This window comes from Chelonia mydas, chromosome 4 (assembly GCF_015237465.2).
Source record: "Chelonia mydas isolate rCheMyd1 chromosome 4, rCheMyd1.pri.v2, whole genome shotgun sequence".
Classification (NCBI taxonomy): Eukaryota; Metazoa; Chordata; order Testudines; family Cheloniidae; genus Chelonia; species Chelonia mydas.
This window is the reverse complement of record NC_057852.1, coordinates 98,968,685-98,994,865: the sequence shown is the minus strand read 5'-3', so window position 1 is coordinate 98,994,865 and position 26,181 is coordinate 98,968,685. Positions and strand designations below refer to the sequence as shown.

At 43.8% G+C, this 26,181-nt stretch overlaps 1 protein-coding gene and 1 pseudogene across 2 annotated transcripts in view; both read left to right on the top strand.

Annotated features, from left to right (window-relative positions):
• Window positions 1–26,181, top strand: part of NWD2 (NACHT and WD repeat domain containing 2) — a 132,628-nt gene that overhangs the window by 29,656 nt on the left and 76,791 nt on the right. For both annotated transcript variants that reach the window (XM_043544538.1, XM_037897952.2), the window contains exon 2: window positions 21,902–21,990. In XM_043544538.1, the coding sequence (XP_043400473.1) occupies window positions 21,902–21,990 (89 nt within the window). The remainder of the gene's footprint in view (window positions 1–21,901; window positions 21,991–26,181) is intronic.
• On the top strand, window positions 22,946–25,131 carry LOC114019475 (annotated as a pseudogene).

Sequence of the window (26,181 nt, the reverse complement as noted above, 5' to 3'; positions counted from 1 at the left end):
AGCTGGGGGGTACCCCTGCTGCCTGCAACTCTGGGGGTCCTCCCGCTGCCTGTGGGAGCTGGGAGGTGCCCCTGCTTCCCATGTTAGCCAGGAGCTGTGGGGTGCCCTCGCTGCCTGCAGCTCCAAGTACCCGTGGCAACTTGGGAGCTCGGGGTTCCCCTGCTACTGGCTGCTCCAGGGGTTCCCGTGGTGGCTGGGAGCTGCAGAGTACCCTCACTGCCTCTGGTAGCTCCCAGAGCTCCCAGCCCCTATGAGCTGCAGGGGACCCTTCAGCTCCCGACCGCTGCAGGCTGAAGTCACAGAGGTCGCTGGACGTCACAGATTCTTTGACAGGAACATTTTTGAGGTATGTCACCTCCTGGTGACCGGCCTCAAGTTCAACACCTTAAGAACATATTTTTTTAATTAGAGATACATAACTCCTTGAATAGTCCTACATAATTTTTCAATGATTATAACTGCCAATGGGCTACTGGAGGTTGGTTTGAGAACTCATATCGTAGAATCATAGAAGATTAGGGTTGGAAGAGACCTCAGGAGGTCATCTAGTCCAACCCCTGCTCAAAGAGGACCAACACCAACTAAATTATCAAAGCCAGGGCTTTGTCAAGCTGGGCCTTAAAAACCTCTAAAGATGGAGATTCCACCACCTCCCTAGGTAACCAATTCCAGTGCTTCACCACCCTCCTAGTGAAATAGTGTTTCCTAATATCCAACCTAGACCTCCCCCACTGCAACTTGAGACCATTGATCTTTGTTCTGTCATCTGCCACTACGGAGAACAGTCTAGCTCCATCCTCTTTGGAACTCCCCCTTCAGATAGTTGAAGGCTGCTATCAAATCTCCCCTCACTCTTCTTTTCTACAGACTAAATAAGCTCAGTTCCCTCAGCCTCTCCTCATAAGTCATGTGTTCCAGCCTCCTAATCATTTTTATTGCCCTCCACTGGACTCTACACATCCTTTCTGTAGTGGGGGACACAGTACTCCAGATGTGGCCTCACCAGTCTCAAATAGAGGGGAATAATCATTTCCCTCCTTCTGCTGGCAATGCTCCTACTAATGCAGCCCAATATGCCGTTAGCCTTCTTGGCAACAAGGGCACACTGTTGACTCATATCCAGCTTCTCATCCACTGTAATCCCCAGGTCCTTTTCTACAGAACAAGCGCTTAGCCAGTCGGTCCCCAGCCTGTAGCAGTGCATGGGATTCGTCCGTCCTAAGTGCAGGACTCTGCACTTGTCCTTTTTGAACCTCATCAGATTTCTTTTGGCCCAATCCTCCAATTTGTCTAGGTCACTCTGGACCCTACCCCTACCCTCCAGCGTATCTACCTCTCCCCGCAGCTTAGTGTCATCCACGAACTTGCTGAGGGTGCAATCCATCCCATCTTCCAGATCATTAATGAAGATGTTGAACAAAACCAGCCCCAGGACAGACCCCTGGGGTACTCCGCTAGATACGGGCTGCCAACTAGACATTGAGCCATTGATCACTACCCGTTGAGCCCGATGATCTAACCAGCTTTCTATCCACGTTATAGTCCATTCATCCAGTCCATACTTCTTTAACTTGCTGGATTTCCCCATCTCCACAGAGCTAGTTCTCATCATAGAAGGCAATCAGGTTGGTCACGCATGACTTGCCCTTGGTGAATCCATGTGGACTGTTCCTGATCACCTTCCTCTCCTCTAAGTGCTTCAAAATGGATTCCTTGAGGACCTGCTCCGAGGACCTGATTTTTCTGGGGACTGAGGAGAGGCTGATTGGTCTGTAGTTCCCCGGATTCTCCTTCTTCCCTTTTTAAAAGATGGGCACTATATTTGCCTTTTTCCAATCATCTAGGACCTCCCCCAATCGTCATGAGTTTTTGAAGATAATGGTTAATGGCTCTGCAATCACATCCGCCAACTCCCTCAGCACCCTCAGATGCATTGCATTCAGTTATGGACTTGTGCATGTCCATGTCCAGCTTTTCTAAATAGTCCTTAACCTGTTCTTTCATCACTGAGGGCTGCTCACCTCCTGCCCATACTGTGCTGCCCAGTGTAACAGTCTGGGAGCTAACCTTGTCTGTGAAGACTAATGCAAAAAAAAGCATTGAGTGCTTTTTCCACATCATTGTCACTAGGTTGCCTCCCCATTCAGTAAGGGTCCCACACTTTTCCTGACCATCTTCTTGTTGCTAACATACCTGTAGAAACCCTTCTTGTTACCCTTCACATCCTTTGCTAGCTGAAACTCCAATTGTGCTTTGGCCTTCCTGATTACACCCCTGCATGCTCAAGCAATATTTTTATACTCCTCCGTAGTCATCTGTCCAAGTTTCCATTTCTTGTAAGCTTCCTTTGTGTTTAAGCTCACCAAAGATTTCTCTGTTAAGCCAAGCTGGTCGCCTGCCATATTTGCTATTCTTTCTGCACATCGGGATTGTTTGTTCCTATGCCCTTAATAAGGCTTCTTTAAAATACAGCTAGCTCTCCTGGACTCCTTTCCCCCTCATATTAGCTTCCCAGGGGATCCTGCCTATCAGTTCCCGAGAGAGTCAAAGTCTGCTTTTCTGAAGTCCAAGGTCCATATTCTGCTGCTGTCCTTTCTTCCTTTTATAAGGCTCCTGAGCTCGACCATCTCATGACCACTGCTGCCCAGGTCGCTACCCACTACTACTTCCCCTATCAATTCTTCCCTATTTGTGAGCACGGCCCCTAGTTGGTTCCATCAACACTTGCACCAGTAAGTTGTCCCCAACACTCTCCAAAAACTTCCTGGATTGTCTGTGCGCCGTTGTATTGCTTTCCCAGCAGATGTCAGGGTGATTGAAGTTCCCCATGAAAACCAGGGCCTGTGATTTGGAAACTTCTGTTAGTTGTCTGAAGAAAACCTCATCTACCTCATCCTCCTGGTCTGGTGGTCTTTAGCAGTTGCCCTCCCGCCTGTCCTTCCTAAACATTTTATACCCATCCATGACAGTGCTCCAGTCATGTGAGTTCTTCCCCCCCCCCACAAGTCTGTTATTCCAGTCACATCATAGTTCCTTGACTGTGCCAGGACTTCCAATTCTTCCTGCTTGTTTTCCAGGCTTCTTGCATTCGTGTACAGGCACCTAAGATAACTAGCCGATTGCCCTGCTTTCTCAGTATGAATCAGGAAGCCTCCCTTGTTTCACCCTCTTCCTTGTGTTTCCACCCGGTATCCCACTTCCCCACTTACCTCAGGGCTTAGGTCTCCATCCCCGGCAAACCTAGTTTAAAGCCCTCCTCACTAGGTTAGGTAGCCTGCCTGTGAAGATGCTCTTCCCTCTCTTCGTTAGGTGGATCTCATCTCTTCCTAGCAATCCTTCTTCCTGGAACAACATCCCATGGTCAAAGAATCCAAAGTCCTCTCTCCAACACCACCTGGGTAACCACGCATTCACCTCCACAATTCAACCGTCCCTACCAGGGCCTTTTCCTTCAACAGGGAGGATGAACCAGAACATGACTTGCGCCTCAAACTCCTTTATCCTTCTTCCCAGAGCCACACAGTCTGCAGTGACTCGCTCAGGGTCATTCTTGGCAGAATCATTGGTGCCCACATGGAGCAGTAGGAAGGGGTAGCGGTCCAAGGGCTTTATCAGTCTCAGCAGACAGTCCATCACATCCTGAATTCCAACTCCAAACAAGCAGCACGCATCTCGAGTTTCCTGGTCTGGACGGCAGATGGATGACTCCATCCCCCTTAAGAGGGAGTCCCTGACCATCACCATCTGTATCCTCCCTTAGGGAGTTGTGGTCAGGGAACCCCTATCCCTAGGACGATGCATCCCATGCCTTCTGGTCAATGGGGTCTCTTGATTGCTTCCCTCAGATGACTCTTCCAAACCATTCTCTGCCATAGTACCCGTGCAGAGAGCCTGAAAACAGTTTCTTACCTCTGTCTGCATTGGGGATACGTGGGTTCTCCTTTCTCTTCTTCTGGAGGTCACATGCTAGAGGTGGGTCTGACCTACCCCAGGAGCAGCCCCTCCAGGGGAAGACACATCCCCTGCTGGGACTAGCAGCTGGAGTCCTGTGCAGAGTAGGAGCCCCCGGCTGGTCACCAGATTTCACGGGGGAGATCAGATTTCATCAGCCGTGATGTGTTTTTCACAGCTGTGAATTTGGAAGGGCTCTATATATAATCTTGGAAAAAATTATCCAGATTGCTTAAGATATGAAACCAGGAGTTCACAAGAACCTAACCCTACCTCACAGGAGCGCTATAAAAGGCAGTTAGTTAATGTTTGTACTGCTCTTAACATCTTCTGAGAATGGTGCTGTATAAATGGTAAGGATCATTATATTAGTTGTTTGGATTTCTTGAATATGATGTGGATTATAATGGAGTTTCCCTCAGCAGCAAACAATTTCCTTTCAGCATCTTTTCATGCAATTCACTCATTTCAGCAACAAATGCCTTGTTACAACTGTCTGTTTTTCTTTGGTAGTTGTTACAATATTGTGTACATGATAGATGTATGATTTTTTTTAATGCACTCTTACGTTCATTTTCACTTATTTTTATGTGGTCCTCCTGTGCTTTGTGTCTGCTCAAAGTATCAGCTAAAGTATCCTATTTCTTTTGCTTCCACTACTTTGATATGCAGCTTATTTGGGAGACAAAATGTCTGAGATAGCCTGTGGTTTTATTGATTGCCACAGATTCAGTGCCCTTAGTGGTTCAGTAACGTGTCCTGGTTGTTTTTCTTTGTTCTAATAGTGCCAGAAAAACTACTAGAATTGCCAGAATACACATGACATAATTGTTAAACTGAAATAGAAAAATAGGAAATATTTTAAGTATAATGCCTTAACTTTTTTGAAGTATGAATTAATATATTCAGATTCACTAATTTTCACTGAATTCTTTGTATACATCTGCTTGATAGCCTAATATTAGTCCTGATCATAATTTTTATGTTATAATTTATTTTGCACAGATCACCCAGGAAACCTACTCTAGGTTAAATAATGGGTTGTTTCGTATTAATTTTGATTACAGTAACAATTCTTGTCATTGCAGGCTTTGCTATTTGCTCGTGTTTAGCTGTAATGAGCTTTCGTCTTCTGTAGAAGTAATTTTCAGACTTAATTTTGGTGTCTGTAATGTGCTTTGTCTACAGCTTCTTCCTTCACATCATTTAATTGTATGACAATAATTGTTTGTAAATTGTCTTGTTTTCGGGAGCTTTTGCTAGTCTGCTTTATCAAATGAAAGAGAATTGTCTTTTTATTGAATTAATCTCTTTCTGTAGTTTACAGAAGGTGAAATTCATTGAGAGATTCTGCTCAAGACCTTCCATCCTGCAGAACACCCACACTGCTTGTGCACATTCCTTGCCCCCAAATCCATGCATAGGGAATGTGAGGGGCAGTGACTGAGGCAATAAAGTTGCAATCTAGAGGCTTTCACACACAGCCCATTCAGGAAGGAATTTTGCCACAGGTCAGATTGGCAGAGATCCAGGGGGGGGTTCGCCTTCCTAAGCAGCATGGGGCATGGGTCACTTGCAGGTTTAATCTGGTGTAAATGGTGGATTCTCTGTAACTTGGAGTCTTTAAATCATGATTTGCAGACTTCAGTAACTCAGACAGATGTTAAGGGTCTATTACACGTGTGGGTGGGTGAGGTTCTGTGGCTTGCAATGTGCTGGAGGTCAGACTAGATGACCATGATGGTCCCTTCTGACCTTAAAAGTCTATGAGTGAATTTAACCATGAAAGATTGATGCATTAAAAATTATCTGGTGTTAGTTTATAAGCACAATACAGGGGATAAAATTCTGCCTTGGGATACTCACATGCCACATTCATTGGCTTTAATAGGAATTGTTTGCATATGTCTGAGGGCAGAATTGGACTGGAAGGACTTGATCCAAAGCCCATTGAGGTAAATGGGAAAAAAATCTGTTGGTTTCAATGGGTAGTGGGCTTATATGATACAAATTTGGGGCCTAGTCTAAACCCCACTAAAGTCATCTGGAGTCTTTCCATTGGCTTCAAAAGGCTTTGGATCAGGCCTTAAACTTGTACCATATAAAAATATTACCCTTCGAATAAAAATTGTGAACTTTCAGAAAACAGTCTATTTTAAATTGGGAACACAGAAAGCTTGCATATACATGGATCAAGTAATTATTTATGTTGAAATTCTGCCGAGTGTGGGCACATGGGGCCTGGTTCTCCAGTCTGTCACGCTAGTTTTATGTTGGTGTATCTCCTAAAATGCACAGTTCTGTATTTTAACACCTCACCTCACCATATATGGTACCATCCTATTTTCCTGTGTGTGGGTGTGTATGTGATGTCTAATGATATTGTGTCCAATGAGAAATAAAACCTACTACATTTAAATCTTTTTATTTACACAATTTGTAGTAGGGAGTTTAAATTAACATTTTAAAAGAAACAAGGTCCACATTTTAAAGTTTGTTCATAGTTTTAAGTAGTGTTATTCTTTGGTTTTGGAGACAAGATGTAAAATTGATTGGTACAAATAGAATTGTGGGGCTTACAACTAAGACCTGACTTTTGAATGCTATGTTAGGTTGTCAGTGTGGTTTTTGTTTAATGTTTTGAAGTAACTTATACATTTAGAGCCATATCCTGTCATTGAATTGTCTTGTGAACATCCCCCAAAACACTTTGGGAGAAACTTTTCAGAGCTGTATATTATTGTAGGCATATGAACCTCTTTACCTTTTAATGACAGTCATGTCGTTAAAATAGGAGTTAACACTTGAAATTTCAGGGATTAAATCTGACAAGCATACTACTAAACAAAACAGCATCTTAACTGTTTTTTTCCATACACATAGGTGCCCTAGTAAAATATAATCACATAAAGAAAAGAAACCTTTATATATAGAGTGTTTTCATCTTGGTTCCTTCAAAATGCATTGTTCTGAAACTGGTCACAGAATGAGGCAGGCAGCTAAGAACAAGGGGGAGGCTTTCACCTGGGAAAGGGAACACTAAGTACAGAAGGGCCTGAGCAGGGAAGCCTTAGTCCTAGAGACTTAAGAATTCCCGTTTGAAAACGCCATTATTCTCAGAGTGTGTTTGTCCCAGGGGTGCCTTGGAGCCCACGGGGATTTGGACTGCCCTAACACAGAAGCTCTCACTGTTAGTGACTGACTGTTGTTGGATGTATTCATTGTGTTTATGTCTAAGTATGATTTAATTCTATTAATTTTAACTCTTATTTGATTAATTTACACTGTCCTTGTTGGACTGCGAATAGAGGCCCTTGCTGATTTTGTGATCACTGCATGCATGTGATTCCTGGATGAGCCCACTGAGCGTTGGATGCTTGTGTGGCTGTAACAGTTGGAGATCCTGCAGCCCTTGCAAATTGGAGGGGAATATTTTGCCCTAAATCTTTAAATTCCACAGACTTGCAGGTTATTTTTATGATGCATCTGTCTAAAGCCAGGGACATAAGTGTGTTCCACCTCTATGGTGAGGCTGTTCATTCAGAAACAATATCCTTGCCATACGAGCTCACTAATTCAGAAGGAAGTGAACCAAACTGAGAGTGGCCTTTGGAACATTCTTCATTACCATTAGGTGTCCCACTGAAGTTTCTTACAGGAGTTTTTATGTTGATCCCGCTTCTCTGGTCAGGTGCAGTGGTTTTATTACATTCTGCCTGACAGATTTCTCCTACAATTTCACTGCAGCATGCCTTAACTCCTGTGCAAAGTAATGTGTGTAAAACATGGTGTAATGGGTTGCTGACTCACCACTGCGGCGCCTCCTGCTGGTTGCTCTGGGAATTAGCTCAGTCCAGCTTCGGAGCGCCCTCTGCAGGTGTTGTCTTGCCCATTGTCTGCTCTACTCCACTGTTTCGGACCTGCGTTGCTCCTCTGCTCGGCAGTGTCCACTACTTCTTTTTCACCCCCCTTCCAGGGGTCATGGCAGTCCTTTGGCTTGCACCCGCCGCAGGGGCCAACCACAACCCAAAGACTAGCCCCTCACTTCAGGGGCAAGTTGCAATGTGTATTGGGCATGCTCCTCCGCAGCCAGGTACAGTGCAAGGGGGGACCCAGGCCCACCTGTTACTCTGGGTCCCAACCCAAGGACCCTCTAGCGGCAGCCTCTCTGCCCTCCTTCTCTCCCCTTGTCTGTCTGTCATCCCTGGGTCACTTCCCCTTGGCCCTTGCACCTTCTTAGACCTTTCTGGCAGGGGCCTGCAGCCTAGCAGGTAACAGGCCAGAGCCCACCCTCCGCTCCCCTGAGCCTGCCTAGCACTGCTCTGTCTCAGGTGCTATGCCTGGGAGCCAGTCCTCCTCCCTTGCTTGTCAGGGAGAGACTCCCCTCTGCTCCGCTGGGCAGCTTCTTATAACTGGGCTTCCCCAGCAGCTGCCTCCTGTCTGGCTCCTAACAAGCCTTGCCCTAATTAGCTGCAGGTTTCCACAGTCTCCCTGGCTGCTTCTGCCCCACCTCCTGCTGGAGTGTGCCACCTGCATCACTGCACATGGGTTTATGGAAAATAGATCCTGTCAAAGTAACCTGATATCTTTTTTTTGATGAGATTACAAGTTTGGTTGATAAAGGTAATAGTGTTGATTTAATAGACTTAGACATCTGTAAGGCATTTGACTTGTTACCGGATGACATTTTGATTAAAAAACTAGAATGATACAAAATTAACATGGCACACAATAAAACTGATTAAAAACTGGCTGGACTGATATGTCTCAAAATGTAATTGTAAACAGGGAATTGTCATTAGGCGGGTGTGTTTCCTGTGAGGTCATGCAGGGATCAGTTTTTGGCCCTATGCTATTTAACATTTTTATCAATGATCTGTTCTGCACCCCAATACCATTCCTTTTTATTCTCTTAAGAGTTTTCTCAAAGCTGCTGCTTTGGTAGATAGATTAGGTATGAATTTCCAAGATAATTAACCATTCCCAGGAACTGTTGGGGACGTGGCACCATTTCAGTGGCTGAAATCTTCCTCTTACCAGGTTTTACACCTTCATTGGAAATAACATCCCAACAAAAGTCTGTTCTGTAACCCCAAAACACATTTCGCCCTATTTAGTTTGAGGTTTGCAGATCTCCTTGCATCCAGGACTTCCCAAAGTCTACAATCATGCCTCTCTTTCGTTGAGCCCCAGATGATGATGTCATCCACTGATGTGTGAACACCGTTAATATGTTCATAGATCATAGGTATGGTTTTGTGGTACACTTCTGGTGCTGAAGCTATGCCAAAGGTTAAGTGTAATTGTGATGTGTCATTCCATATTCTTTATGAACATATTCAGATGATATGAATATGACATAATTAAGATATACTTTATGCAAGATGGCTCGTGAGATATCATTGGAAAGGTTATGATTTACTGAATATGATTATCGTACTTGTATGCATGTATCATTTCTGAATCAGAAATTAGGAATATTGACTATATATATGTATTTCAGCTATGCCACTTTGGGTGATGCCCACTGCTAACACTTCAGGTACAACAATGGAAAGGCAGACAGGGCCAATGGCCCATCAGCAAAGATAATGGACTGTGAAAAGCTTGGCCTTCCTGTGGACGCTCCATACTGCCCCTGATTCATGGATGCTGTGATCCTACAGTCAGGTGGCCTTGTCACCTGATGCTAAAACATTACCTGGGACTTCTTGTAACTTTCCACTGTAAGGGAACGGGGGTCAAACTAGGAAACAAAGGACTCCCGCCTTATGGAAATCCTATTTAAGGGTGGGGAGTGAGGTAATCCAGAATGTCAGTTCTCCCCTGCTACCCCATCCAATATGACTGCTGGGAACAATTAAGACTGAACTGGGGGAAGGAACTGGACCCAGGCTGGAAGGGCATCTGGCCTGTGAAGAAGATTATTAGAACCACATTTAGGGTGAGAACTTACATATAACCAGTTTCTTTAGTGTATTAAGCTTATTTTGTGTGGTCTGTTTTATTTTCTTAGTAATCTGCCTTGTTCTGTCTGCTACCTCCTTAACCACTTAAAATACACCTGTTATAGTTGTTAAATTTATTTCTGGTTTACAATATAACCTAGTTTATGTGTTTTCTAACGGGGGCGGGGGTGAGAGTTTGCACATACCCTCCTCCACGTTGAGGGAAGAAGTGAATTTCATATAATTTTGGGTTTTTACTCCAAGGGGGTGGGGGTGAACATCTGGGTGCTGTGGCAAGTCCCTGAAGCTGAGTCTTCCCAGAGCTGATCTGCAGCTGGGTGTGGCTCTGCCTGTGTGTGTTAGAGGAGGTTTGAAGAGCCTGGCTCAGCAAGACAGGTAAAAGGGGGCCCATGCTGGCAGAACAGGTAGACTCAGTGGTATCTCAGCACATCCAGTGGCTTCCCAAGGGGTCCAACCCATCACAGTAATAATCTGTATCATCCAAATGGGATATTAAATGTGCGTAGTGTTGAGCTTTCTTCAGTTAATTTTAGCTGCCAAAATTCTGAGGATGCATCGAATTTACTGAAATACTGAGCATTTGCAAATTGAGTCATAATTTCTTCCCTCGTTGGTAGCTTGAAATGTTCTCGTTTTATAGCCTTGTTGAGGTCTCTCGGATCTAACCATATGTGTAGGTGGCTGTTACTTCTCTCCACAATGACTAGGGAGTGCACCCATTCTGTTGGCTCTTCAGTTTTTTGTTTACTTGCATTGCTTCCATCCTTGCAAGCTCAGTCTTGAGATTATCATAGAGTACAAATAGCACCTTTCTACATTGATGGAAAACTGGGGGGACCTGCTTGTTTATCTGGATTGTATGTTCACCCTACAAGCAACCCATTCCTTGAAACAGGTCATGGTATTCCCAAATGAGTGCCTCTTAGCCAGGTTCAGTATGATCTTGTAGTAAAAGCACCAGTTTTACCAGTCTGAGTTTTTCACACGCGGCAAGGCCTAAAGTTGGTGGACCTTTGACACTACAACGAATGGGAGCCTGTACATAGCTTTTTTATGGTTGATGCTAGTAATGCACCTCCCTTTCACTGGTATATTTGTTCCGGAATAATCAGGTACTTTTATTTTTGTTGGGCTCAGTTTTGGTCTTATTTTCAGTCTCTCATAATCTTGTTCAGACAGAATATTAACCTGAACTCCCGTGTCCAGTTTCAGTGGAATAATTGTTTCATTCACTTTCATTGGCAGTATCCAGTCCCTCGCATCCGGCTTGCTTGATTTAGGTATGTTTATGAAAAACTCCTCAACCATATTGTCTTCAACTGAATGCACTTGAGTTTTCTGAATTTGAGATCTGCAGCATTTTGCAAAATGATTATTTTCCCCACATTTATGACAGAATTTTCCAGAGGGCAACACACTGTTCGGGGCATGCTGTGATCCATACCTTCCACCTGACTGTCTATACCCAGACTTCCCCCCTAGGAGTGGTTTTCATAGCAAGGGGTTCTGTAACCCACATACCTCCTGGGTGTGGTGTTCAGTCCCATCTAGTGGCACTGAGACCACTTAGAGAGAGATTAATGAGTCTGCTCTACAGCCTTAGCTAAGGGCTATGTGACTTTTAGCTCATGTGGTAGAGACTCATGTACTAAGTTCCAGAGGTCCCAAGTTCAATCCTGCCTGCTGACAACGGGGTCTGTTGGCAGTACAGTTCTACTTTTTTACTTGACCTATTTTGGCTGTATTCTTTTGTACTTAGTACATGGATGAACCCTTCTGTTGAACTGAGCTCTTTGGTTCGTGCTTCCACAGTTTATGCTGCCCCTATGGCTACTAAATGCAATGTAAATCTCTGTGTGAATTTCTCCCAGTTCTCCGCAACATTCGGGACAATTGCAGACTGGATGGAGGTTGCAACCCATCCATTTTTGGCTATTTCCCCTTTCTTAAGCTAATCAAGCTACTATTGTCCTTATAAAAATACATATAAAAGCCTTTGTTCTTCTCTGTTTGCTACTCCACTGCTCCCCTTGCCTCTGCTTTCAGTTGCAAACACAGGAGTTAACTTCAAAATGACTGCAGTTTTCGTCTCATTCAGCACTTCTGACACTATGTAATGATCTCAGGGTTCATTAAACACCAAACTAGTGAATGAGAAAGGAATACAACTTTTAATAAAACAAACTAGAGAGCTTCTGTGGTGAACTGCTGTACACAGCTACATGGTGTTCTCAACCCCAGCTTCCAAGGCACATCTCTAAATTCCTGTATTCATAATACTATCCCTTATGAAGGAGCATCTCTAAATTATAATCTTCCATACCCCTATCTTTACAGCAAGGAGGCTGGGGAGTGAGCTGGTTCACCGTGTCCCCTTAACAACTTACCCTAAATGGGCTTTTATGAAGCTTCAATTGCTAATTCCAATTGCTCCCTGCTCACATGGAAACCCAAGGGAGGGAGAAGGCAGTAATGCAACCTGCCCTCTTTCAGTGTGAATTTCTCCAGAAGCTCTGGGGTCCAGGGTAGCTCAGGGACATGTAATTTTCATCTCTATGTGCCAGTTTCTATGAATCTAACCTGAAGTTTGTAAAGTGCTCTGAGATTCTCAGATGAAAGGCACCATAGAAATGCAAATTACTGTTATTATTATGGTATTATATGCAGAGACAAGGTTTCCATAATATTTAAGGTTTGAGAACATTATTTTCCTTTTGATATTCAAAAGCTTTTAGTAACATGAGTAATACAAAGTGATATTGTGCTAAATGGGGTAAAAAAAACCTGCTGCTTAGTAGGAGTTGCTGAAAAGTCTTTGGTGATGTGAGCATCTTATTGTTAGCTGGTATGGAAGTAGTGCCCTTATTCAGTATTGCTACTAAGTAATGTTCAGTATTATTTTCACCACTTACTCTTCTATTTCTAGCAGTCTCATGGCAATGAAAAGAAAACTTATTCAGCTGGCCAAATAAAATGTAGAGCATAAAAATGTTCTCTGTGCCAAACATCTATGCTACCCATGGGCAGCGGGCATAATAGGGTAGGGGAAGCTAAGCCTCCCTAAGCCAAGCTCTGGCCCTGTCCATGCTCTGCCCTCTCCCCCAGGCTGGCAGGAGCTCAGCTCCGCTGCTGGCCAGAAGTCAGCAGGATGATGGTGAGGCCAGGCGGCGGCCCCGGATGGTTTGGCCAGGGCTCCTCTGGCTGCGGGGGGAGACGACTTAAGGCTCCAGTGGATGGGGGGGAGGGCACTCAGGGCACTCATGAATGGGGTGGAGGGTGCTTGGGGCTCCCATGGATGGGGGTAGGGGTGGTGCCTTGGGTGGAAGAGGTAGGGCTGCGTGGCTTGCCTCCCCGAAGGGGGGGCTCACGCACTGTCCATGATGCTACCTCCCCCAACAAAGCTAAGTATTGTATTTATACCATGTTCTTCAGTGAGGTTTCTGAATGGCTATGCATTTAGGGTTAGATCAGGAGAGATGCTCTTCACTCATGCAAAGGCAGAGGTGCCAGCAAAAGTTTCCCCTGGCCCCCCCTTCTATGACTGTAAAAGAGCATCTAATGATAACAATGCCTGTACCTCCTGTGTTCAAAAGAGCACAAGGGGGGGAGTAAGCTAGAAAAAAGGGGCTATAGAAGAGGCAGGGCCAAGCCCCACCACCTCTCTGCGGGGGCCCAGGGAGCAGGGCTGGCACACTGTGGATAGGAAGGGAGAAGTCTGCTGCATCCATTAGGGTAGAGCATGTCGCTCACCCCTTGTGCACAAGGAGCAGCTCTGGAAGAAATGATCAGTGTTAATATTGTTGATGGCTCTGGACTTTGTGTGGATAGCAGGGGTAGTCAATAGGCAGACTGTGAGCCAAATCTGGACCGCCAGACACTTTTGAACGGACCCCAAAATATTTTTATTTACTTATTATTGTTTGTTTTTCCTCTGGAGTTTGGACTGTGACTATACCGTGACCAGGGAATTTGGGCCTTGACAAAATGACTACCCCTGCTGCCGAGCATTAATTGGTGTGGTGGTCTCAGCAGTGGCAAAGGCTGCTTTTCTCTCTCTCTCGGTTCCAGGTTTAGCTGCCTGCCCGTCACAAATGTTGTCTGCTGCCTGTATCCCAATAAGACAAATGTTGTCTGCTGTGTCAGTCAACAGCTTTCCTCCGGTCCTCTGCGAGCCGGGTAGCACAACACTCCTGTCTAGTCAATCCCATTGTTATGGCCCATACAACTGCCGTAGCTGCGACTTTCACTCGTTTCAGGGCCTGAACTTGCATTACTCCCACAGGTAATCCTTACATATGTGTGTCAGTTACATGAATAGGCTGTAAACTTAAATGTGCTGTGTCTTTGAAGACCAGTTTGGATTTGTAAACAAGTTGTGAGATTAACCTCCACAAATTTTCTCGTCTCCATTGCCAAATTTGGGCCACTGTAGCTGCTGGTGTGTCACAGGGAACAGGAAATAGTTGTGTGGGCAGGATTGTTATGGTAGAAGTGTTAATGATTGCAAAGAGCTGATTGCCTACAATTTTCCTTTTTAACTCCCTATTTTCATTTGCTTATACCTTTCTGAAACTTTCATCTATTGGACAGAACTTTTCCGTGTCTGGTATTAGTCAAAAGGTGAATGGTTTTGGCAAGTTTGAACCAATATGATTCACTCATTTTCAAATCCAAGAATGTAAAATATACACTCTTCCCATTATATACTTTTTAAAAGTACTAACAAAAGAGCTTGCATTCAAAAGTTAAAATTTGGCATGGGAAATGGACCACTCAGAGAAACAGTACACTTGATTATTCTGATGAAAACTGGCTGTGATTTGGCTTAGCTATGAGCCTTCAAAAAATCATACATCACATAAACAGTGATCACCTATCATTTGGCAGGAAGATGGGCCACATGTGTAAATGGCTAATTTAGCTGCATCATCAAAAATTTACTCCCATTAAATGAGGCAGGGCTCAACATGCATCCTACATCATTCAATGTGCATTTTCTAATGTGAGCATCAGGAGCTGTGCTTCATACATTGCAAAGTAAAGTGCATGCTATATTGATCCACAGCCCATTGAAGTCGATGGGAGTCTTTCCACTGATTACAGTGGACTTTGGTTCAGGCCCTGAATGAGGCAGGGCATTTTGTAATGATGCAAGGTGTGCACTCAGGGAAGTAGTGATCCGTAGGAGTTGCTGCTCATGGGTAATTATTCTTTCAGTGAGGCTGTGTCTGACAAAAAGGACACCATGTTCTGTTGGTTTGATATCAGTATCTGCCCAGAATTTTTAAAAAGTCTTAACTTATCCTCCACTTTTGCAAATACAATTTTGTGACTACAGTTTATCATAGACTCTAAGGCTGTCATTTGGATTTCAGAGTACCTGATTAACATTAGGATAAAATTCTCTTGTGCTGTTGCCACTACTTTATTCTGGCAGCCAGAAGAATGTCGTTTAAGTAATCTCTTCATCTGCAGCAGCCTGTAAGTTAAAATTTGCCGGTCGGTGAGATTCCCAATTTTTAGGGACTTGCCAACCTCACAGATTTTCTGTCAGTATGAATCAAGTCAGATTTTATTTAATTAAACCAGTTTATCTGTCCTCCATCCTAATTACTCTGCTCCATCTTAAATTATGTGCCATTCCATTTTCAGAAAGACAAGCTTCATAAAGTAATAAAAAATAGGAATTCTTAATTGTTCATTAATATAAGTACCAAAACTTCTGAATTAGTGAGGCCCTACGGAAATGATATTGTTTCTGAATGAGTAGCATCACCATAAAGGTGGAACAAGCTTATGTCCTTACTTTCAGACAGATGCATCATAAAAATAATCTGCAAGTCTGTGAAACTTAAAGATTTAAGGCAAAAATTTCCCCTCCAATCTGCAAGCACTGCAGGATCTCCAACTGTTACAGCCACATGGGCCTCCAACACTTGGTGGGCTCATCCAGGAATGACATGCATGTAGGGATCACAAAATCAACAAAGGCCAATTCCCAGTCTGACAAGGACAGTGTGATTTAATCAAATAAGAGTTTAAATGAACAGAATTCCAATTAAACAAATGTTTTATCTTTTTCCATTAAGAGTTGTAGACAGGCATTAAAAATGTAGGGTACCTTGTTGCAATACTAGACAGAATTCCAGTTAGACCAGGAATGGCTCCTGAGAAGAAGCCAGAATTTACCAATGTACATTGCCAAAGAGCCACAGTAATATGTCAGCAGCCCCCCAGTAGCTCCCACCACCCGCTCCCAGCGTCTCCCATCCACCAGCTGCCCAGCCAATTAGCGCCTCCCCACTCGCTCCCCACAACTCCCAATCAGCTGTTTTGTGGCATGCAGGAGCCTCTGGGAGGGAGTGGGGAGGAGTGAGGGCATGGCAGGCTCAGGGGACGGGGTGGAGTGGGGGCAGGGCCTGTGGCAGAGCCAGGGGTTGAGCAGTGAGCACCCCCAGCACATTGGAAAGTTGGTGCCTGTAGCTCCAGCCCCAGAGTTGGTGCCTATACAAGGAGCCGCATATTAACTTCTGAAGAGCCGCATGTGGCTCCGAAGCCACAGGTTGGCCACCGCTGAGTTAGACAATGCTTAAGTCTATTTGATTTTTGGAGAGTTAAAAAATTCAGGACTGTTCTGTGTGATGAGCTGGATTTATTTCTCTTTCTGAACGAGATTCTACTACCCTCATCAAATTGAGGTGTGCTTCGTTCCAGAAGTAGTGCCACTGAAATCATACAACCTGAGTGAGGGTGGCAAAATTGTACTCTCTATATTTTGTTCCCCAGACCAAAAATGATCATGGTTCACTCCATATTTTTTCCCCTCAGTGGATCTCTATTTTTGTTCCTCATTCTAGCTTTTCAATATAGAGAATATTTTGTCTGCTATGATATTGGTCATTTTAGTAACTGGATACCATTAGCCAATTAAAACTGTTTTTTTCCGAAAGCTCATGTCCCAACAGCCAGTTGCTTGCTTGTAAGAGACAACGCTATTTTTACAATAAGTATCACATTTTGGAAAATGGGAAGAGATCATTTAAATCTGGTTGAGGATTCTCCACTGAGCAATGTATAGGGCTTCTGATTTTCCAGCAAAATATATTCTCTACAGTCACTAAAACACTTGATGCTACTACAGGTATGTATTTTTGTAGTCAGATAACAGTTGATGGCCAGCCATCATTTAAATGTTTTTCTTAAGGAAACTGCATTTCTTAAGAATATGAGACTTCCTATTTTTGGTAGACTGTTTCACACCAAAATTATCCTAGCTCAAGGCAAAGGACATAGAATATTTCATCCTGGATCAGTGACAAATTTGAAGTCCAATACTTCAATGGCTATAAGTGTAGAAACTGATATTGTCAAATATTTTTGATGGATTAAACAAATTTCTGATATACTCATAGATTAAGGTCAGAAGGTACCATTGTGATCATCTAGTCTGACCTCCTGCATGTTGCAGGCCACAGAACCTCACCCACTCACTCCTGTAATAGACCCCTAGCCTCTGGCCGAGTTACTGAAGACCTCAAATCATGATTTAAAGACTTCAAGTGACAGAGAATTCATAATTTACATTAGTTAAAACCTGCAAGTGACCTGTGCCCCATGCTGCAGAGGAAGGTGAAAACCCCCAAGGGTCTCTGCCAGTCTGACCCAGGGGAAATTCCTTCCTGACCCCAAATATGGCAATCAATTAGACCCTGAGCATGTAGGCAAGACCCACCAGGCAGATACCTAGGAAAGAATTCTCTGTAGTAACTCAGAGCCCTCCCTATCTAGTGTCCCATCTCTGGCCATTGGGGATTTTTGCTACTGGCAGTTGCCAATGAGTCACATGCCATTGTAGGAAGTATTTAATTCCTTAGTAGACTTTGTATTTTATGTTCTGTTTCTATAGTATCTGAGCACCTCATAATCTTTAATGTATTTTTCCTCCTAACATCCCTGTGAGGTAGGAAGGTACTATAATCCTCACTAAGTGACTCGCCTGGGGTCACACAGGAAGTCTCTGGTAGCACAGGTAATTGAGCCTGTGTGTCACAAGTCCCCTACCACCCTAACCACCCTAACCCTAACCACTTCCTCTCTTTAATACATTAAACCTAATTTAAGATATCAGACCATACATTCATTATGTATAGAAAAGATATTTAAAATAGAGTATTTTAGTTATTTTTCTCTCCACCAGAGATTTATGCAGAAAGAACCTATGGTACTAAAGACAGCCTGACTTTAATATGTACATATATTTTCAAATCTTTACAGCACACTTTTTTTCAGTTTGATGCAGATTTCATAGGCTTGAAAGAAAATTGTGGGGAATGGGAGCATCAGAGCAGCTTGGATCTTTTGATGGTGAAGAGATAGTGAAGGAGGAAACAGAAGGGAGGGAAACTGGAGAAATCCAATAAGACATCTTCCCTCAAAAATATTGTTTCTTTCACAATGTATGGGAGCAGAAAAATCAATTCATTGGTAATACATAATAAAATAAAATTAGATTTTAGTTTAAATTAGGTAAATATAATAATAAATAAAACCAATAAATTCATTGGTTTACAATAATAAATTGTGATAATACCTCACACTTACATAGCACTTCAAAGATATGTGTGAATATTAACTACTTAATCTAACTAATTAAATTATGCACCCAAACTCCCTCTCTCAAACTCCAGATTGCGAAAATGGACCTCAGCATCAGCATGCATAGGTCAATTATGGCTGGTAAACACAGCATATTGTTTGATTTGTGTGGACATCTGTAACTTACAACGTAAGAGGATTGTTAAGTCAATTTTTAAATGGCTCCTTAATGTCAAAGCAGTTATACAAATATTGCTCTAACTGCCACAGCTCTACTTTATCTTTCATAAATGAATGCTCTGTTACTTTTCATTTTATGGCACACAGACCCAGTCGTTCACAAGCATAATTTTATTTCCAATGATAACCTTGCACTGACAAAATCACTTTGTGCCTTTCCCCAACCCGTACTGACTCACAGAGTAGGTGTCGTTCCACAACAAAATCCGATCCACAAACCTACACCTTTTTAGGATTAGATCGAGAGGCTACAAAACATGTTTAACATGTTTGCAGTATACATGTAGCCGTGTCCCAGTTTCTCAGGCTATGAAACAGATTACTTGAGATAGCTCTTGATGAACCATCTAATTTAACTCTAACATGTCAGTACATTTCTTCAACAATTAATTATAAATAAATGCGTCCAAAGCTATTTTGTATAGATCGTATTTTAATAAGAACTTTGGTGTCTTAGTGTGATGACTTGGGGTTCTGTCTGCACAACCTATAAATTCTGATTGATATTGTGAAGTTGTACTATGAAAAGTTGCTCTTTCCTGAGTGCCTATATGTATGTGGATATACTATTGCTGACAGAGCCTGAAAGCGTTACTCCTGGGGGAATTCTGTGCCACTGCGCAGTGCAGAATTTTGCAGAAATTAATGTGCATGCAGAATTTCCTTTCCCCACAAACATAGGCTGCAGTGCTGCTAGCTGCCACTAGGAGCTGCTGGAGCCCGGCAGAGCTTAGCTCACACATAGAAGACACTGCTCAGGGGAGGGAGCTAGAGGGTTCCTGGCAGCTGCAGTTCCCAGCATGCCCTGAGGGAAGGAGAGGGCAGTGCACAGGAAACTCTGTTCAAGCCTGGGACCGAACATCAGATTGTTTCTCCCTCTGGATCCCTGGGCTCTGGGGGAGGGGAGGGGATGGGTGTCTGGGCTCTGGGAGAGGGAGGGGAGGGGATGGGTGTCTGGGCAAGGGGGGGCACCACAGCTGGGAAGTGGGGGGAGAAGTTGTGGGTGTCTGACCCCCAGGCTGGGCTCTGGGGGGTGGGAAGGGGTCAGAGAAGCAGGAACTGGGTTGTCATAGGGGTTTCTTTAACACTCTACTCCTGGGGGAAATTTTGTGTGTGTCTGTATTGTTACAAACATACTTGCTGACAGGTATTTTGAAATAAATTACCAAAATAATTGAAATTGGCAAGATTATGTAGTGTTGTTTTGACAAATAAAATTTGTAGAATTTTAAAATATGCACAGAATTTTTAATTTTTTGGTGTATAATGCCCCCAGGAATAAAGCGTATTTACCCCAGATAGAAAGGTTAAAGTTAATGACGGTACTTAGATCTCACAACAATTATGCAAAGAAGAAGCTGCATCCTTAGAAAAACCAGTTAAGCTGTTTCCTCTGGAAGGAAGGTAGGAGCAGTGGAACAGTACCAGGAGGAGAACAAAAGAGACCAGGTGGCCAGAAAGGGTTTAAATGGGGTAAGGGTGCCCTATGTACTTTCCTGACCAGTTGGCCCCCAAGGACTCTGCAAAATCCCAGGAACTCGGACCCCAGCTCAGAGAATGCCCTGAAGTGATGAAGAAAGTGAGGCAGGGACATGCATTTAGTGTTTGTTGTTTTGTATGATCGGTGCGCTCCTATACTTTACCTGATTAAGTATAAAAGAGGATAAAGGCGTTTAAGACTGCAAAGTGTTTGTTGACTGCTTCAGAACTGCTGCATGTCCCTGAGAGAGGTAAACTGTAAACAAGAAGCTTTGCACCTCTGGGGCGGAGTTTGAATAATCAGAGTATCTCAGGGGTCAGCACTGGTCTTCGAGGGTTACAGCAGGTGGGCTGAGAACCCCAGATTTCCTAGAAGAGGAACAGACAGAGTCAGTGCTCAGGAAATGTGCTAGAGAAGCCATGGGAGGAACCAGTGCTACAGCCCACTGCAGCTCTAAAAGCTTGACACACACTGGCAGGGCCGGCTCTACAGTTTTTGCCGCCCCAAGCAGTAAAAAAAAAAACTGCCACCTCGGACGGCAAAAGGGAGAAGCTGCCGCTGATTTGCCGCTGCGGCCGGCGGAACAGAGAAGCTGCTGCCGAATTGCTGCCGTGGCGGAAACACTGCCGCCCCAAAGCACCTCCTTGGAACGCTGGTGCCTGGAGCCGGCCCTGCACGCTGGGAACGCAGACCAGCAGAGGCTTGGATTCCCCTCACAGCAGTCCCAGTGGGTGGCTGACAGAGAGCACTCACTAGGATCTTTGATTCTAAGGCTACATCTATATTAGGGGTGTTATTCCCAGCTCATGTAGGCATACTCTTGCTAGCTCTCATCTGAGCTCGGATGCTAAGAATAGTAGTGTAGCCATGGTAGCATGGGCAGGGGCGGCACTGTACTGGCTGTCCTGAGTACAAACCTGGCTGAACCCCCTGGGTGCTGCTGCTGTCTGTGCGACTGTGGCCACAATACTATTTTTAGCGCCCTAGCACAGATGAGAACTACCACAAGTATGTCTATGCGAGATGAGAATCAAATCCCCAGGTCCAAGAACAGATGTAGCCTTAGTAATTTACTAATTTTTTTTTAATTATGAAAACAGGCCTCTGGAGATCTGCATACCCAGACTTATAGGCCACATGTGGGTGTGAGGATTGGTGCATTTTGTACACTAATTTCAATGCTTCTCTTTTAAGAGACTACAGAATTAGAGGGGGTGAAGATATGATGGTAGAATTTGGCTCTCACTGCAATGAAACCTTGATTTATCTATGCATATTCTGCTATACCTACCTAATCTTTGGTTTGTCTCTTTGTTCTGGAGGTTTTGCTAATCAGTAAAATTCAGCTCCCTGAAAATTAAATAAAAGTCAAGTTGACATATGACTGCTGACTTTACAGGGTCAGTTCAGTCCTGTTTTACAGAAGCCTATTTGTAAAATATGTATTAAGCTGGTTGTATTAAATATCATAACACATTTACATTAAACATAACATCCAGGAACATAAAGTTTGGGTATTGAAATCCCCCTATTAGATTTTCACTCATTTTTTCAAGACTTGTCTATTTTCCTCCAAAAATCTCTCTCTCTCTCTCTCTATATATATATATATCATAAAAATATAGAGTTAATATCAATGTTAACAACATTCTTTTTTCTATCACAGATACAGTAGCAGAAAGAAGTACACTCAGAGAACATGTTTGTCCCAAGCTGAGAGAATTCTGCAGGGAAAACTATGGGCTGGAATTACAGGTAGATTTTATTACATTAAATATTCAATTATGATATATAATTAACCTTCCTATTTTTGAAAATATTTTTGATTTATATGTAAAAATAGTGTAATTATTGATAAATCTGACACAAAATAGAAGCCTATACAAAACCAAAAAAAGTACATGTAATATGATAATTTTGTCAAATTGAAGTGCTCAAAGCATCACAAGTAAAGAGTGCTGGTATTAATAAAAAGACAGCTAAGAAAAATCCACACTGCTCTATAGAAGAGTGTTTACTGGTAAATAAGAACAATACAGTAACAAATTAATAACATTTCCTCTTGAAAGTAATGCATAATGAAACTGTAAAAATACAAAACACCTAAGAGGAAATAATGTCACATCCAAATTATGGTACTGTCTTTCTAGAAGTTGAACTATTCATATTCAGAAAATATAAAGTCACATATAGTTTCAACAGTTGGGTTAATGTTAATCACATCATTCCTGCTTTTCTTTTGATCATCATTTAAGTCACAGCATCTTCATACTCCATATAATAATTACTGCTGCAACTACAGTTTTGTCATCAGTAACATGGAAATGAATTTGATAGGCCAGTTATTGAAGCCTTGATGACCAGTGAAAAACTCTGAACATTTTTTTTTAAACTATCCCATGTGTTTGCAGAGTCATGGCCAGGTTTGGAAAGATACGGGGTAAAATCCTGGCTCCATTAAAGAAAATGGCAAAATTCCCACCCACTTCAGTGGGACTAGGATTTCACTCATAAACCTTTTTCACCTTGTATTTTACAATAACTTGGTCCTTCCACACCTCTTGTGGAACAATATCAGTAATGAATATAAAAGTCACTCATCTTCTTACAGTTAGCTAGGCATGTATTTAAGCACCTTCCTGAAGACTCTGGCAATAGAAAGACTCCCATTGGGCCCAGCGGGGAGCAGTGGAGCAGGTAGCGCCTGGTGATGGTGCTGCCAGGACAGAGCATGGCTGCTATGCTGGCCACCAGCCTGGAGTTGGTGTTGCAGAGCCAGGGCAATGGCAGCTACTTCTTCAAGATCCTGGAGCTGCTGCAGGCAGCCGAAGATGCCGCTATCCTTTGCGCCATCAGACCCTGCAGCCAGTTTGCGGCACTGCTGGAGTGCGGGAGCTGTTTGGAGGCCAGCTGCTTGACCAAGAGTCCTCTTTCACAGAGAACTGCAGTGCAGAAAGTAAGTACCAAATAGGGAGGAGGCATTGTTATAACGGTTGTGTCAACTGCTTGGTGGAGCTGATGGGCCATGAGTCTTTTCAGGTCAAGGAATTATCACAAACTTTGTTGAGTTGGAAGGGAAATACCCTTCAGTCAAGGTAGAATGGGAGTTTCAGTTTCCCTCATGAGCTTTTAAAATTAGTTGTGGAGAACTGTCATAGGGTCTGCTCACCGCTAGTGAGCCTTCCCCTTGTCACTCTGAGGATTAGCTGATTCCAGGTCCAACACATCCTTTCCACCTCTCGCTGCATGCTGTACCTTCTCTTCCTCGGCCTCAGCGAGGCAAGATGCTCCGTGTTCATGGCTTAGCCCTCTGGCCAAGTCACATGTCCTCTCCTGGGGTACCGAAGTCTTCTTATAAACAGGCTCAGGCAGCTGTTCTCTGTTCAGCTGGTGCCACTTCTCCAGTGGCTGGTAGGTGAAGCTGGGCCTGCTCTCTACTCTGGGTTCCAGCTCATGGACCATCTAATCAGCAGCCACCATCTGTTCCATTCTTTATCTTACTACCTTTTCCCTAAGCATTTCATAACCTCTGGCTGCCCCAGGTTTGCCAGCCCCAAAACTCCCTCCTCCCAGGGGGTAACTGTAGGATTCTTTGGCTGTATAGACCCTAAATATATCTCCCTTCTCCCAGGGAGTGACTGCAGCCTATTTCCCTGCAGCCTTCCTCTGCTAACTTCCTGTCTTTATAAACCCAGCCCAGCTCGTTCTTCCTCAGCTGGGTTTCCTCATTATTCAGTCAGTGGATTACTTAAACTACCTGATCCCCCTCAGCTGTGGCCTGTCTGGTTAATTGGACCCCTTCTTAGCCTACATTAAGCTCTTCAGGGCAAGTGTGGGGTCAATACCCCATCACAAGAACTTAATGTCTTAAGAAGAGGACTCTTCACTCCTGACCTTGCTTTTCCAAGAATACCTGGATTATGAAGACATTTGGAGCTTTGTGATGAAGGTGGTTGCTGAAAACATCAGACAAGTCATGCAGAAGACAAAAGAGTATATCTCTTTACCAGCAGAATGTATTTTTCCTCGTTTAATCTATTAGCATGCCGAACGAAGAGAACGAGGTGGTCAGTTTCGTAGTGAAGCAAGCTAAGCAGGAGGGATGGAATGTATTGAAGCTAAAGAAGCATAAACAGGCATTTGAAAGGATGTGGCTTGGCCTTCTTAAACACAAGCTACCCAGCGGCCTTTACAAAAAGATTCTTGTAATTTTGAATGACTCAATCCTGCCTCACCTGAGTGAACCCACCCTCCGAATAGACTTCCTGACAGTCACATGTGATATGCTGTAGGTGGAGCAGTCAGTCTTCTAGCCTTACATGGATTATTTATTCTGATTTGCCAGCATAATCTGGAATACCCTGACTTTTTACAAAAAGATGTAGAGCATCATACACCCCTGAATATATCACATGAAGTACCAAGCCTGGTTTTTCCAGCTATCTGGTTTATTTTTGTCTTTATCATAGTTGCCAGCATACCTGGTGGCAGCATTCATACAATGCCTCACTAAGTTGACTCTCCCCAGTCCTCCCTAGTTTTTTCTGATGGTTATTCCTTCCATCTGAAATCTCTTCTGGAGGCACTCAGCTTGCAAGGTTCTCATAGACACACCCACAAGGCTTGAAGATCTGTCAGAAGATCCATACATTATGGATGAGGAAGAGCTACAGGCTCTTCAGAGCCATTATCACCCTGATATGGCCTGAGCAGTTGTCATTGTGAGCCAGTCTCTGTCTGAATTAGTGGACTACATATCGGAGCTCCTGGAGTTATTGGCCTATGTGCTTTTTGATAAGAGAATAAAAGAACAAAGCCACCAGTGTCCCTCTAGAGTTTGAGAGGATTATTTGGCAAGAGAATGATCTCTTTGCAGAGCATTTTGCATCAGAATGATGCTGCACTTTGGTAATAAACATTTTTTTATGACTGACGTTGACTGTGGAAGCCAAACAGAACTGTTTTATGAGTAGTTCCATTGAGTTTTGGCTGTAAAATCTAAATTGATGGGTTGGACTATTTGAGGTGCTTCTGTGACCTTCTTGCACCTTCCTATGAAGCATCTGGTGTTGATCACTATCATTGATAGGTTACTGGGCTAGATGGACCTGATCAACTCTGGCAGCGTACTCATCATGCTTGAATCTGGGCATGTGGAGTTGGGGTGAGTGGGGACCTTCTCAGACCATTAGGCCTGGGTTCTGCCCAGGTTTCATTCCAGAGGTTGTTACCTGCACAAAACTCTGTCACTTGCACACTCCAGGGGCTTGTCTACACCTATAATTTTATAGCGCTCTAACTTGCTGGCTCAGGGGTGTGAAAAATCACCCCCCTGAGCGCAGCAAGTCTGAGTGCTTTAAAGCGCTAGTGTGGACAGGCTCCAAGTCCTGGAAGCCGCACTCCCAGCGCTCTGAGCTAACCCCCTTGTGGAGGTGGATTACCAGGAGCACTGAGAGAGCTCTCTCCCAGCGCTCGCGTGCGGCCACACTCACACTTCAAAGCGCTGCTCCCGCAACAGCACTTTGAAGTTTCCAGTGTAGCCATGCCCTAGGGCTTCCACCTCCACCTAGTTCCTAGGGCTCAAGGCTTCCACCTCTATCTAGTTCCTAGGGCTCAAGGCTTCCACCTCTATCTAGTTCCTAGGGCTCAAGGCGTAACCCTCTTAATTTAGGCACCCACCTTTACCCCATTCATTGGGCTCAGGTGTAACCTTACATTTTAGGGCACCCACCCTTATCCTGTTCCTAGGGTTCAGGCATAATCCTCTTAATTGAGGCACTCTAACTTTACCTCTCTGTGGGCTCCAGGCAAACACCCATTCCTTCTGGTCTCCGGGCAAACACCCATTCCCTCCAGGCTTAATCTTTTGTGGGTTTACGGGGTCTTTTACCAGTGAAAGAGCCTTACCCAGTAATATCCTACTTAACCTCTATTTATTAACAATCA